Raw genomic sequence first — 15,859 nt, 5'->3', positions numbered from 1 at the left:
TTCATGTCAAGATATCACTTTAATAATGTATAGACAGTTTGTGGTCTAAACCTTAAGCTAAAAGCTAAACCTGCCTTTGTGGGAAATCGTCCCTTAGAAAATACACAATGCGGGAAGTCAATCACAGTGTATTTCAATTCAAATTGAGATCAACATTGACATCACAACAATGAACCAAATTTCAAAGTACACATGACAACAAAAACATACACTGTGCAAATCTTGACATTCAGATATCATGTTAACACTAAGCAATGCTTTCAAGTCTGTGTTCAGTTTCATCCTTGGACATAGCACAGGTGGTAGAGAGGGAGTGGGTGTTTAGCTACATTGTACTTAATAGAATTTAAGTCTTCAAGCATTACATATGGCTTCATGAATCACACAACAGATGTGTGTGGGTGGCCCATTAGAGCAGACTGCCGGCTTTAAGACTCAGCACTGCCATAATTCTTAAGAAATAGTCAACAAAACTTATGAGGACTGTACCAAAAGTTGCTAGATGGCTGTTTTTTCCCTTACTATTCACAACAACCTCTGGACAGTATTAATATGTGCGTGTCCACCTGACAATTTGATGAGACTACATCAGTACCTTGGAAATAGTCTATTGTTTTCATAATGTAGTCAGTAAATGTTGTAACAAAAATCGCTGCAAATGCTTTTGCGTCAAATGTTTTTGATGAACCAAGACAGGTAGAGTCCCTTAATAATAAACTTGTGTTAGAGGTAGCAGGGTACTCCTAGCAGAGCAGGTGCAGTACCAGAGTGCTGGTGACGATGAGAAGATGAGGGTGAGTTTTGATGGGAGCAGGAGTATAAATTAGTTGGTAAAGGAAGATCAAGATTGCTGGTATGTGTGTATGAAATGAACCCTCACACAGGGAGTCGCTTCTTCTAGATGATAGGGTGATGTAGAGGGAAGCCCTGTGCGTGTTGGTGGCTTCATGTTACAGAAGGGTACCATTTGTGCAATACTTGACTAATTAGGGTAGGGTATAAAACACGGCAATGTGGCCTTAAGTCAATGTTAAACTTCCCTGGTAAATGTGTGCCTGTTGTCAAATCATTCAGATCACTCAATATGTTAAGCTACAGGTACAATGATATATTAATGAAAGCAACACTAGAGAGAGCTATGCAAGAGAAGACCACTCTTTACCTGACGTTTGGCTTTCATTTCTCAAAAATATGTATCTTATCTTACATAAAACTTTTTTAGAGCCAGACATGCTAATTACTTTGGATAAATGGGCATGTTAACATTTTAAAATCTTTCACAGAAAGGCAATAGAACAAGGCTTAAATAGTGCCGGAAACGTAAATGAAGCAAACGGTCATCTGCCATCTCTCCCACATTAGTTAGGCCGAGAGGCTATGTGTTCATCATGCAGCACTGCCATGCAGCCTAATATCACTGAAAACATCCAGAATTAACACAACACACTCAGCACTTGTGTTGCCATGGCTACATCTATCTGTGCATGCAGGGAAGCCACAGAAGACCAATAAACTCTCACGGTCTCTTATTTGTGAGATCACTAATTCACTATTCGTGCCTTTATGCTGCCCAAGTAATGAAATCTCAAACTGGCATGAGTAGGCATGGTTAAAGCATTTACCCTCAAGTATTTACACATCGTAATCATGGTTTAAAAACATAATGGTAACCAAAATATTACATGCACTTCTCAAAATAAAATCGAAGTAACCATTAAGAATAAAGGCAAACCAAAAGTCAGGATTCAAAGTTACAATAATGAAAACAAAAATGGCTTAAAATCCAAACACATGGCACAGTGAACACGAATCTAACAAAAAAAACAACAGTACAGAAACCCAGGAATGCTACACAACTACCTTTGGTGTATGTATCAAAGTAACATTATAAGTAGCATAACATATAATAAAAACCGGTCAGTATGTAACTCGATATGCGATAACCAAATATGGTGACCTATGTAACTAAATGTGAGACTACCAAGTGGGACCGGTAGTGATACCAGATGGTAGGTTATTAAAATCAGCAACCATCATCAATATGTTCCTATAAATACATTGCATGAGAGTGTGCAAAAGTGGGGAGAGGGATGTGTAACATCTTCCTGGAGTAACAGAAAAGGGAGAGCATAAGCTTGTCTTTGGGTTGATATAGCTGCTTTTGGAGGCAGAGGAGGGGTGCCTGCATCCTTGGATGAAGGACAGGAAGCAGATGGGGCTGGAGAGACTGAGGCCCTCTCAGTTGCCACTGTACAGGTCCACTGTGCTGGAGCTCAGGCCCCGGGTGTCCCTCAGCTTGCTGCCCACTGGACTCTGCTACAGAGAGATGGTGGGAGAGAAACAATTATTGCTTGCGTGTGTCAGGGAAGTACATGTATTATCATCAACTGATGACCATGTTCATGTTTGATTCAAGGAGCTTTTTTTCTGAACAGCCTGTTTTAGGAATCCTTATATGCTAAGTGGAAGTTATATGCATATTGCGAGTACAAATTTACATTAAAGTTAGTTTTATCATATTTCCAATGAAACAAAATAGATTGAGAGCATTCTGGTGTCAAGCAAACTTGATAAAACATCCATCTACTCTTGTGATGTAAATACCTGAAAAGGGTCTTCGCTGGTCTTGTTCAAGTAATTGAGAGAGGCAGCTCGCTTCATGCTGTGAACAATACAAATCATGAATTACTACTAGTCATCAGACAAATGAGAAACTAAAACGGTGCTTACTGTGTGTAGCCAAGGGAGAAATCAGTCAACCCACCCGGCCTCGAACCCGGGTCTACAGGGTACCAAACCTGACCGCAACACCAAAGAGCCAGGCTCGATGGTATGACAGTCAGAGCACATCTCATCTGTAGTGACGGCACTCCGTCACACTGTGATAAAAGCATCAACCAAAGCCGTCCGAGAGACAGCAGTGGTGTATTGGGATAACCATGCTAGCTGGTGAAGGACAGGTTGTTGGTCTTACTTTGTGCTGCGTGGTTCTGGAGGTCCGTTCCCTTGGAGTTTCTTCACCAGGAGCTCGCTGCTGCGCCTGAGGACGTCCCGCAGCTTCCCCAGAGAACCGCTACGCTGCAGTGCCCCAGTGCCGTCCTGCATATATATATACCCACAGGTCACACACCGACAACACCACATCACACACAACCCATAGACACATCTCATGCCCACAGGTCACACACAGACAACACCACATCACACATACAACCCATAGACACAACGTAACATACTGACATAGCCACAAAGTCACACACACAGACATCACATGCACACAAACGCACAGACACATCACGTGCATACATGCCCACAGATCTCTTGAGGTGTCAGACAGACGCACACATACACACATACACACACACGTCAAATGACATGTTGGCTTTTGTTGCAGCCCTGATTGATGTGGTATATACAAAGGATAGCATTATTTAGAAACCAGTGAACATATTTAAAGGATAGTATTATTTAGACAACAACCACATACACACATATATAGTGTATACGCATGCCTGAAGAGCACACAGACATGCCCATAGAACACACAAACATACATGCAACACTAATAACCCTACATACTGCACTTACTCAAGCACACACCTTACAATATTCAAACACCATTATTTTTTTATTCAGACCTCTTCATTGATTGAAGTGGGTTCATACCTACAGTATTCTGACAAACACTGTGCTGTAGATGCGCCACAGTCCAAATGTAACATCGTCATTAAGTAGTACTGTATTCCTGAAAGAACCCTATGGATTATGGATAAGCATAGAGATACACTCCATAACTAGTAAGCTCTTTACAATGCAATCCCTACATCCCCGCATTTCTCATCCCCCCTACTGTGAAAGCCCCATTTGAGAGTGTAAATGACTCAATGGGTGGCACACATGCCGTTGCATGACAATAGAGTGATAAGAAGATTGTGTGTAGACCCATTTCTGTACTGCTTTGCATAAAAGCGTCTGCTGTTTAAATTCATGTCTGTGCTTATACCAAGTGCTCCTGTAATTTATAATTCCAGCCGTTTCAATGCAATCACATGTTGTTTCTGAGCGTGCTCCTCATTAGCATCTCATTGTACAGTGTAAATGGGAGGCAGTAGCAGATGGATATGGATGTCTGCATTATGATAAAACTGCAGTGAATTATAGTCTTTATCTTACCTTCTCCACACAGATCATTTGTGAGCGTTATAAGGTATTAGGGGTGGGAATCTCTTGGCACCTCACGATTCGATTCGATTCCGATTCAGAGGTCAACGATTCGATTCTAAACCGATTCTCGATTCTAAACCGATTATCGATTATCAATTCTAAACCGATAAAACGGTTATCGATGCATCTCAATTTTTTAAACATTTGAGTTTGCTACTTAGAGTCTCAAATCACTTCCTACTTTGTGTTTGATAAATCAACAGATCTATTTTTTTATTAGAGAAAAAGTTTTTCCTTGTCACAATTATGACTTTCTATGAACAATGCAATAATCGATGCAGCTTGCATTTCAACACAAAATGAATATGTAAAAAAAAAAAAAAAAAATATATATTAATTTTTTTTTTATTAAAAAATCGATTATGAACTTTTCTGAATCGAGACAGAATCGTTCTAAAGAGAATCGAGAGAAATCGAAAAATCGATTTTTCCCCCCACCCCTATAAGGTATTGTGATGTATCTAAAATATGACAGTTTGCCACAGCTGCAGCACATTCATGTATGGGCATAAATACATAAATAAATGCGACCTGTGATGATTAACAGATGGTGTGTTGGCATAGGGGTTTTTTGATCTGAATCGGACACAAAAAAATGGTTTACGCATTGGTTTCACTTTTAAAATGAAAGCCCACTGGGAACTTCAAATTATGCCTTAACAGCACTTCTCCTGACCCCACCTTCATGTACTGTGTTTAAAAGACACATATTATAATTTTGGTGGGAGCTCATTACCAAGAATGCAACACCACATCGTCCCCAACAGAGGGCAATCTAAACGCACAACAAGTATCTCCATAAACTGGATCTCATGTGGTGGATATGGAGATCCTCTCAGGTTTTAATACTGTGATTAAACACTACCAATACGCTTTTGAATTGTGGTAAACGCAAGCCTTGTATATCCAGATCAAAATGCATTAAGTGTTCTAGCTCACACAGAGAAAACATCTGTGGCCAGTGAAGCAGACTGGTGTTTAATAGACAGTAATCTGCTCCTTGAGAGGTAATCTGCAGTAAGCAATGGCCTGGAAGAGCTTCCCTTAATCAGATTATGCACTAAGGCAAATGTATTCTCCCAGTGACACTTTGATTCAGTCCGACTAAACGGCACACGTTACTTTCCCAGGTCAAGTTGTGTCTGCATTTCTGACACTGACCCGGATGTTATGGCAACAAACAGTTAACCTAAATTAAGATCATGAAGATGGCATATAATCCACTGAATGTTTAAAATACGAACTGGGCTTGAGATGTTTAAAATGTCTGTGTGTTTAGGCTAAACTGTCTGGGCATCACATCAAACAATCAGTGGTGAAAGTGCACACAGATATTATAGATTTATAATACGAAACAACTTGAAAAAGACAAATCAGGAATAATTTTTGACCAAAGAACTAGTGACAATCTATGTTTTATGAGTGAAATGTGCATATTAGGCCAAACAGGCATCCTCTTAGATTATGAAAACATGGATAGAATTCAAACCAAACGTAATATTCCAGTCGAGGCACAAACAGCACGTCTCTTGGTTTTAGCTGTATTTGAGCTGCACTGAATGAAGGATCAACTATGGCAATGCTCATGTAGCCATCAAAGCATCATTTTAATATGCTGTCAAGAACAAATGTTGCCTGAGATGACAGCTGATGATTCATCTGATAATTCACAAATAGGCACAAGAAATGACAGGACTGTTATATTCCTATAGTGGGAGTGTGAAAGGGCTGCTGCAATGGTTTGAATGTTAGCAAATGTCCTACCTGCATCACAGGAGACTATAAACACCTGGGAGATGACCACTAGGTGGAGAAAGTGAGACATACCTCTAACGGCGCGGCTCAAACATCTAGCGTTGCAGAATACTGATTGTCAATTCAAATAAATATCTGGATCAAAACATGTTCACATGTTGTCCAGTTTAGACTAATACAATGCAAAGAAGTACAGGTAATGCGATTGTGAGTTGTATTGTAAAGGATCCCCATAAAAGACATTATGTGCCGTAGATGTTGGCTACATCAGCATTCCAAACCGAGTGACATGGTGAACTTCCTGAGCATGTCCGCACTTGTCTCAACATCGCCGTGATAACGAGTTACACGGTAGCAAGACAGACGCGTGGCTTCAACAAGAACACTCAATCTCAGAGAGACGTTGTCACAAATGAAAACCTTTATTGGAAGTGTATCAACAGGTATTGATGCAACAATCGTCACAATGCATAATGGGGGGGGGGGGGGGGTAAGGATATAAGCAGTTCTACTCACTACGATAGTGCCTACAGAGCTGGCCATAGAGTCACCACAGCTCTAGAGATGGAGGCTACAGGATATATCAATTAAAGTACAGCTCAATAAATAAATCAGCATTCCACTAACACATCAATACTGTCTATTACAAATACATGTACGTTTTGTTCGACACATCTCCTCTTGCCCCTTCGCCAAGAGTGTGCTGCTTTTTGGTAACAACGTCTTTATTATGGGTAGGAGTGGTGGGTGGGTGAATGAAAAAAAACAATGCTCTCCGATTGGAAAAGAAAATGGTTCAGTCTATTTGTCTTTAGCACTTAACAAATTCATGAGCACAATTACACTTAAGCATCATATTGAAAGTAAGTTACATTCAGTTAATTCATAGACAATGGCCATGTCAAATGTTGCTCTTCTTTGAATAGGGAGCACCCACACTAGTCTCTCTGGAGTACAGTATTCACCTTGATCACAAAGCCTCCTTGTTATGATTGAAAAGCTAGCGTGGACTCACTCTGTCCATCAGCAAACTCGTACAATAAACTCAAACTCAAACGTAAGAGAGAAGTTCTCAAATGTAGTGAACGCTGATTCTATTCAAACTGTTATTATCGACTTCACTTCCTCCTCTTCCTATCCTCCCGTTTCTCCTCTGGTTGCAGAGCAATGAAAGGAGACGTACCTGACTCACTGTGACACTACAGCGCAAAACTACGACTCAATAACCAGCGTCGCAGCCTTTGAAAGCTCAGTCTGGGGGCACTTATACCGGGGGCAGCAGAGAGGCTTCTGCTGAGGCTTCCCCAGGGAGCCGTGGGCCATGAGGCTCTTGGCTATTTTGAAAGGCCAGAGACATTCCCTTCTCAAAAGGCTCAGAGTCAATAGTGAACACGATGGTGCAACACCAACCACGGTAACAGGCGCTGATTCTCAGGACACACAGACCCTGCAAAGAGGTGTTTTGTTTTTTTCCAATCTTTTTTTTTTATCTGCTAGGGTTGCTGAGGCCTTTTTAGAAAAAAAAAAAAAAAACATGACAAATAAATACTGTAAACATGAATGGAAATGTCAAACAATAGCAATAAAAAAAAAACACTACAAAAAGAAATGAGTAAAAAAAAAAGGACAAAATGTGCCCTCAATTTCAAAAACAGAAAAAAACAAAAAAGACCCAATAACAACAAAACTTTCATAACCAACCTTCCAAAACTCTAACTGGAGTAATTGAGTGAAGCACATGCACAGTATTCTTTTAGAAATAAACTTCTTTTTGACTGTAAGCTTTTAGATTTTATAGTATTTAAAAAAATAATAATGAAAAACTAAATTGGTGTCAAATTGCAGGCACCTACACTGTCAGACCCAGTCTCCAAACCATTTTAATATCATTGCAAACGTCATCAACCTACAGTTGCTGGATGTGCACCAACGGCACGCATACATCCCAGCAGCTAACCCTTACCCATCCCATCATCTAACCCTTACAACTTAGCTTAGGGGGAAGTAGCCAACCATACTCAACCAGAGCTAATGAGCTAATGTGGAACCAACAGCTAAGGCAAACACATAATTTTTATTCTAAAAGGCAATGGTGTTGTTTCGGGGTTGAGATGAATGGGTTGGCAGATTGGAAGGCTATTCAATCTCACAAACCTCTATCTGCTCGTACCCTGGCCGAGGCTGAAGTAGCCCGACTCCGCTCTACGCCTGAAGTACAGAGTAAACGTCAACATCCGTGACAGGTCAGCGAACACTGGCTAAAACTTCATAAGACCACGTTTTTTTTTTTGTAACAGTTTCATATGAACAGCGAAGAAATGTAGCAAGAGAGAAAGAGAGCATAATATTTGGAGAAATGGGGGGTAAGGGACAGAGAGGGGAACATGAAAGGGGAGGATGAGAGGAGCGGAGCGTCACATAAAAGAGGAGAGGAGAGGAGAGGAGAGAAAAGCACACACACGTCCCAGAAGATCTCAGGGTGGAGCAGAGGGCAGCGACGAAGGGGTGGTCTCGCCTGAAGACACCAGGAATGACAGAGGAGCATTTCGTTTCTTTGCTTTTTTTTTGCTTTTGCTTTTGCTTTTTTTGGGTGAAATAACAAAATAGGGGCACAATGGAGGAACAAGATAAATCCTTTGCTATAATGCCGGGAAGGACAGAAGGGTTGAGGCGAGATCTTGATGGCTTATGCCTGATAAAAAGAAGAGAGAGAGACAGAGAGAGACAGAGAGAGAGAGAGAGAGAGAGAACACAAAGAGAGACAACAGACATCACAAGTTTAGGCCTCTTGATCCCATTATCCATGCAAGTAGAACTACAACTACAACTTATCAGTAATCTCCACCTCACCCCTGCAAATCAGCACTGCAGGTCTGAATAGGTTGTATGGCGCTAGAACAGACTCGTTTTAGGGATGTGGGCAAACGGATGAGGTTCATGATGTTTGCTGGACAATTTTGTACACTTAACAGATTTTCATGTCATCACATGTGTTCTGTGTGATGTCATGTGTTGAGTGATCTATGTTATTAAATCAGTGTAATATAATTACAAAAGAATGTGTGTGTGTGTGTGTGTGTGTGTGTGTGTGTGTGTGTCCATGATGATGTCTCTATTCATATTGCTAATGTGTGTGCGCAAGAAACAGAGAAAGAGAGTGAGAGAGAGAGAGAGAGAGAGAGACTTGGCACGGCTCTGCACAGTGACAAACTGTAGGAGCTGGCCACACTGATTCATATGAGGCAAAATCTGAAGAAGAGTCAGGCTTCTGACTCATGTGAACATATGCATGTCAGAGTGTGTGTACACGTGTGGGTGTGTTTGGTTGGGGGTGGGTGGATTTCTGCAGTGTCCTCTTTGAAAGGGAGAGGGTTCATCTAAGTCTCATCTGTCTTACTTTAATAAAGTAATTTCAACATTCGAAAATCGTGACCTATCATACCCCTGACATGTTTGATCAATGCGACTTTTTCAAAGCTTATTACTTATATTTCTACATGGCTCTTTCACTACTGGATGGCTACCTGACCTGCTTAAGCTGCATGAAGTGGCTACAAGTCAATAGGGTTAAAGTGTCACTAATCCCTAATGGCTCATCACAACTATGACGTACAGCAGCATCTAGCACAAGAGGATCTCAGAGACAAGGAAGGGGAGAGCACGATTCACACGCAAGAGAGGAGTAGAATTCATTGGCTGATTGGTTGTCAAGGCAAATCAAACAGAATGGCTGATCATTGCAGTCACAGGTTAGAAGGCAGTGAAACAGATTGCAGGTGGTTGATACATGCACGCACTGTTAGGTAAAAAGGCAACAGGACACAAACTACATCACAAAAAGACACAAACCCATGCAGTGGAGTTGATGACACAACGCAAAACGCCACGCGCAGACTACATCACAACCATCAAACATGCTCTACAAATATAAGCCGAGGCCTTGATACAGCAGGTTTCTACACGCCACACCCTGGCATTGCTATTTCCACCCTCTCTCCGGTCTCATAATGCCAGGGATGTAAGAACAGATTGGGCAACGCAGAGGTCGCCACAGCAACACAGAGGTTACCATATGGCAACAAGGAAGAGCCGAGCAGAAGGAGGAGGGGAGATGTCCACGGGGAGGGTGGCCTAATGTCTAAAGCACACATACACACCGTAAGGGCAACCACACAGACAAACCTTTTCTGGCTTTCCAGCACTGATAGAGGCTTGCATTTAAGTTCATGCACATTTGCAGGGGTGGTCTGGGTAACAGGGCCCACAAGGCCAAAACTCAGGACTTATCCCACCCATAGCACGGCCCCAGGGATGCCTCTCAAAAGCAATATTTTAGGTCTGTTACAAGGAGAGGGAGCACTTAAATCCAAAGACAGGCAGTTTATGAATCTCTCAGACATGACACGGCTATCCCTGAAGCCATTCCTCTACCATATCTTAAAAATGAGGGCTGCAGGAATATTTCAATAAAATAATATTTACACTCGCACTCTTAAGTGCTCAAATGTCATACAAAGACATACCACTTATTGACTGTGCTACATTCCATCCGCCAAAAAGCAGCCGATGATGATAAATATGGGCAATTAACGTGTAAATAAAGACAGTGGAGCGTCCATTTTGGACCATCAGAGGGCATAATCCATAAAAGGGATCGTATTTCAACTACTAGACACTTTTCCCGAAAGATTACAGAGAAGGAGATTATGGATCAGAACATCCATCAGTTAATTGGTCTACTCCACGGCATGGTAGTTTTATGACGGCGAGCGCAGCGAGCGTCTCATGAAGTAGTACAGGCAGTGTAGGTTAATAAGAAATATGATGCTCATTCACAGTGGAAGGATAAAAACAGGGAACGAGAATCATCAAAACTTAGTGAATAAAATAAAGAACATGTCAGTGCTTGCCGTGAGGGGTTTACAGCATGCTAGCGGGTCATGCTTTAATTCAGGCAAGTAGAAGCAATACACATAAAACACAGACACAAACCTCAGCTCCATCTTGTGAGATGCACATACAAAAAACATGCATGCACATGTCCACGCACACGTGCACACACACAGGGCATCTTGATCACACACACACACACACACACACACACACACGGCATCTTGAGCAGGGACACACACACACACACACACATAGCTCCTGGACTGCAGAGTTCTTTTAGGGTGGTTTAGTCACAGTTGACGGGCTGTTCTGGTGGAAGAGCATATGAGAGCTGTTCTACACTGGTGAAAGGGAGTCACACCCTTTTAGCTCAGGCTGACAGGGATTAAAGTGTATCAGGCCTGATCCACCTATCTTACATTAGACACCAGACCCTCCTGTGTGAAGTCTACTCTACGATACACTAAACAGAATAATGACACGACTGAGATCGTGACAAATCTCAGAGAGCCAGTGAGGATGAGTCACCTCACTATTATACTAAGGAGACGTGCTGTCCTTGAGAAAACAGCTCCCATTTAATAGCTGCCTCATCTCTCTGGTTTAGTCAGAACACCCACTTTCCCCAGAGCCAAGAGGAGAACCGCGCATGTTAAGCATGATGATGTGGCCTCCCTCAGCTGGCCTGTGAACTCTGCAGGACAGGAGCATCGGTGTGGTCAAAATGCCCAGTGGTGACTGTGCACGGTTCTACACGTCAACAGCAGTGTTATGGTAGTCGACCGGCATTAAAACAAGCAAAAAATGGACTAGTTCAGCCAAACACAACACATAACCAGCAGCAAAGCAGGACATTATTAAACATTCAAACAAACAAAAAACAAAACATGGATATGCCAAGACACTCAATCAGCATTCTGCTTTCATTTGAAAATAAGAGCCAAATGCTGTGAGAGCAGGACAGGAGAGTCAAACCAGGAGAACAGCGGACTGATCTTAACTTGGGTCATTTGTTTGGTAAAACAACTCTTTGTATGATGGTTTTAGTACAGGCGTGTCAAACTAATTCTCTGGCTAAGGTGATTTTCCTGGAGAAACAAATAACCTACCACAATTAAGCTTAATTAAATTAAACTAACGATTAACAATCAAACCATATCAACTACAACCCCTCTCTGTTCAATAGGAGAGGGGATGATATATGCTCTCTACCTAAGGTTTATGTGTTTGTATTTGTACATGTTGTGTTGTGCTGTGCTGTGTTGTGTGAGTGTGAGAGTGAGTGTGTGTGAGAGAGAGAGAGAGAGAGAGAGAGATAGTGTGTGAGAATGTGTGTGTGTGTGTGAGAGAGAGTGTGAATGTGCATGTGTGTGTGAGAGAGTGAGAGTGTGTGTGTGTGAGAGAGAGTGTGAGTGTGTGTGTGAGAGAGAGAGAATGAGTGTGTGTGTGTGTGAGTGAGTATGTGTGAGTGTGTGTGTGTCTAAGCTCAAGTAGGGTTCCCCTGTGTGTATGCTCTGGTCTGACAGCACCTGTCCTGCTCTGCAGCACCACTGGCTGGTCTCTGAGTGGCGGTCCTGAGGCTGTGAATCTGTACTCACCCCGTTCCACTCGATGCCCATACTCACTTCCTGGCCGGCCTCCGAGCCGCTGTCGTACTTCACGCTAGCCAGGCTCTCACGGCTGCGCTGGCGCTCGCGGTCGCCCTCGCCATCCTTCAGGATCTCCACCACGCGTGTCTGGTGGATGGGGTCAATGCCCTGAGAGAGAGAGAGAGAGAGAGAGAGAAAAAAAAAGAGCGAGAAACACACGCGCACGCACAAGTAGAATCATGAATAAAATGATGTGAGAACATTACATCAACACTGCACATGATATGAATGTCAGCTTTGATTAAACAAGAGACAGATTAGTGTGTAATTCTACAGTGTTTGTGCTACATCAGGCGACTTCCTCACTACCAGACACAATATACACCAAATATACACACAGCTACGATGACGAGAAACAGCACAGAATAGGAGTCTACCAAGAAATTGAGAGTAATGGTCCCATCACTAGATATTAGTGTTCTAGGAACAAACAGTATGTGTGAAAACCCTTTTGAGTACTGCTGTGAAAGAACACATCTCTGCCTCTACATATCTCTACTTGGAACAGAAATGCACAGAGCACAGCTACAGGAGAGGGCAGGAATGTGAAAGTCATGATGATGATGATGATGATGATGATGATGAATGGATACAGGTGGAACATGGAGGAGGTGAACAAGGCCCAGCAGAAAGACACCAACTTACTGTGTTGCTCTGTGTCCAAAAGCAAGGCGAGGAGGAGCGAGGGGAAGGAAAGAGAGAGGGAGAAAAGGGGGGGAGAGAGAGAGAGAGAGAAAAAGTCCCAGTGAGGTTACAAGGAGTCACAGTAAAATGTTCAGAGATGGAAGAGACAAGTCAGATCTAGAGCAGAACTGCACTGTTCACATCATCACTTGGGCTTCTGCAGAGTGATTATAAAAGGAGGGGAGGCTTATCACAGTGGGGAGAATGACATGATGAAGAAAGCAGCGCTTTGAAGAGAAGACAGAGTAAGGTGTGTTCCAAATCAAACACTCCACAGAGAAGCACGGGAGTGCATTTCCCTCTGGGAGGAGATACAGGTGAGCGTTTAGTGATCAAAGACTTAGAGGAAAAAAACACAAGAACAGAACTGAAGTCACACTGTGCTCGCAAATAGCGTTCAACAACTTTTTCACAGTTTGTATTTATGTGTGTGTGTGTGTGTGTGTGAGAGAGAGTTTGTGTGCGTGTGTGTGTGTGTGTTTCAGACCTGCTTGCGGGATCTCATGGCACATTCCTCCAGAGTCTCTGCTGCCTCCATTTTGCCCTGTCGGCGGTACAAAGCTCCCAGATTCCTCAGAGTCGTGTTCACAGTAGGACTGTGGGAGTAAAAACAACAGACATCTATTACACGCTTACACGCACGCACACACAACTGCATGCACACACACAGAACACTGCTGTCTGTTGTACCTGTTGACTTTGCAGGCCTTGTACCAGCCCCCATACTCTCCATAGGGGGTGTTGTCTTTGTGCTTGCCCTGGGAGTCAGTCAATAAGGGGAGAGAGCAGAGAGCAGAGAGTATGTGAGAACAGAAGTGAGCTAGAAGTCACTCTGAAAATACTGACACAAGTCTGATAGCCAGACACACACACATACATGCACACACACACACACACACACACACACACACACACACACACTCACACTCACACACACTCACCTTGCTCATCTCCTCCCTCTCCTCTGCATGCATCCAGATGGGCTTGTTCTCGGCTGCGAGTAGAGGGACCACACAGACAGACAGGTGAGACAATATGGTTACATTCACAGAGAACCATCCTGTTGACCTGAGACCACAGACTGAGGGAAATATACAGCCAGTGCTGTTGACACACACCTTCACACCGTTTAGACTGAGGGAAATATACAGCCAGTGCTGTTGACACACACCTTGATACTGTTTAGACTGAGGGAAATATACAGCCAGCACTGCTGGCACACACACAACCATCCTGTTCATTACCACGGCACCTAACCAAATACTGCGACCAATAAAGCTGAGAAAACTGACCAGAGGAGTGAGTTCCTGCTCTACTGACCGTAAAACCGAGTGTGCAAAGAGAACGCTGGACTGCATATGAATAGCTGTTGGGAGGTGTTGCGTTTTCCTTGTAATAACAAATGTGCTGTGTTGGCATCGCGCTGTAAGGCTGTAAATCAATGTGTATAGCTAGCGATGTAGCAAGAATATTATGTGCCGCCTTGTAAATGACTAGATAGTCATCTTTCTCTCTCTCTCTCTCTCTCCCTCCCCCTCTTTCCCTATGTTACTTTAGGGAAGGATGTGTAAGAACAAGAAGCAATAAAAGCACAATGCCTGCACATGTAAGTGTCTATCCATGACGGGCAGAGCCATGACAATAAACTGTCAGGAAAAAAACCTGAATATCAATATAGGAATGTAGGAACTCCTATACTAAACATCACAATGAATCAACTACACGAGTCACATGTTGAGGAGGTTGGATTCTAAATTAACTTCTTGCTCAGAGTGATTCTCCTGGATCTGCCTGGTCAGCAGGAAGAGAGGCATTTACTAATTGCTGTACCCAATTCTTCCTTCTTCGCGGTGCCATGCGACAGCCCAAGCGTAGATTACCCCGGTCCAAAAGGGGGTTTGAAAAGAGGTGGGGTGTAAGTGGCATGGAAAGCACTTCCCTGGGAGGCACTCAGTGTTTGGAAAGAGACAGACCACTTCATTGAAAAGACTACCTTTATTTTGGTCTTACCAAAAAAATTAAAAAAGATTCTCCCAATGAGCTGCTCTCTCTCTCTCTCTCTCTGAGTCTTTCTTTCTCCCTCTCTCTTTCTCCTTTTTCCTTGTCCCAGGGCTGCTGTGCTGAGTGCAGGCTGGTATTTTTAGAACACCGACCATTTCTTAACCCATTGCCCATCATCACTGCTGCTTCTCTGGGCTTTCAGTAGGGGTGGGGTGGTTGTGGGAGGCAGGGGGTAAGAGAGGACAAATGAGAACAGAAGAAAAAGAGGTGTAATAGGTTACACTGACGTTAGGCAACTACTAGGTCATAATGCCCTCTTTTCTTTCCATTCTCTCTCTTTTTGAAATGACAAGAGATGTCTATCCTTTCCCTACTGAGGCCCCAACACACCCAGATCAACAGATCAAGAGAGCACCTCACCATCCACGGATCCAAACTCCTTCTCGTGGGCCCGCGTCAGGATCTCCTTGTACAGGATCTCAGCCTCCTTGTATTTCCCCTGCTTCAGGAAGCAGGAGGCCTGGAGAAACAGAGTGAAGGAATGAATGATGAAGCAGATGAACACAGACAGAATGGACAAAAACAAAGATGGAACAAAAACAAAGAATGAACAAAAGAAAAAGGGCAAGACAGAAAAGATAGAACGTAAGAAC

The 15,859-nt window shown here is 42.9% G+C and overlaps 1 protein-coding gene across 10 annotated transcripts in view; it reads right to left on the bottom strand.

Annotated features, from left to right (window-relative positions):
* The window catches only part of klc1b (kinesin light chain 1b), a 35,920-nt gene continuing 20,061 nt past the window's right edge, over positions 1-15,859 (bottom strand). For 3 of the 10 annotated variants that reach the window (XM_042709511.1, XM_031579619.1, XM_031579612.2), the window contains 9 exons: positions 15,627-15,726; positions 14,147-14,199; positions 13,896-13,975; positions 13,693-13,801; positions 13,167-13,175; positions 12,471-12,629; positions 2,975-3,099; positions 2,605-2,662; positions 1-2,316 (listed from right to left, as the gene is read on the bottom strand). In XM_042709511.1, coding sequence (XP_042565445.1) covers positions 2,239-2,316; positions 2,605-2,662; positions 2,975-3,099; positions 12,471-12,629; positions 13,167-13,175; positions 13,693-13,801; positions 13,896-13,975; positions 14,147-14,199; positions 15,627-15,726 — 771 coding nt within the window. In that variant the 3' untranslated portion in view covers positions 1-2,238. Of the gene's footprint in view, positions 2,317-2,604; positions 2,663-2,974; positions 3,100-6,378; positions 8,672-12,470; positions 12,630-13,166; positions 13,176-13,692; positions 13,802-13,895; positions 13,976-14,146; positions 14,200-15,626; positions 15,727-15,859 lie in introns of those variants that run through there. The other 7 variants (XM_031579614.2, XM_031579616.2, XM_042709512.1 and 4 more) reach the window with 7 other exon arrangements.

The sequence above is a fragment of the Clupea harengus genome, chromosome 13, assembly GCF_900700415.2.
Source record: "Clupea harengus chromosome 13, Ch_v2.0.2, whole genome shotgun sequence".
Taxonomy (NCBI): Eukaryota; Metazoa; Chordata; class Actinopteri; order Clupeiformes; family Clupeidae; genus Clupea; species Clupea harengus.
Note: the sequence above shows the minus strand (reverse complement) of the source record. Positions and strands in the feature narration are given on the sequence as shown.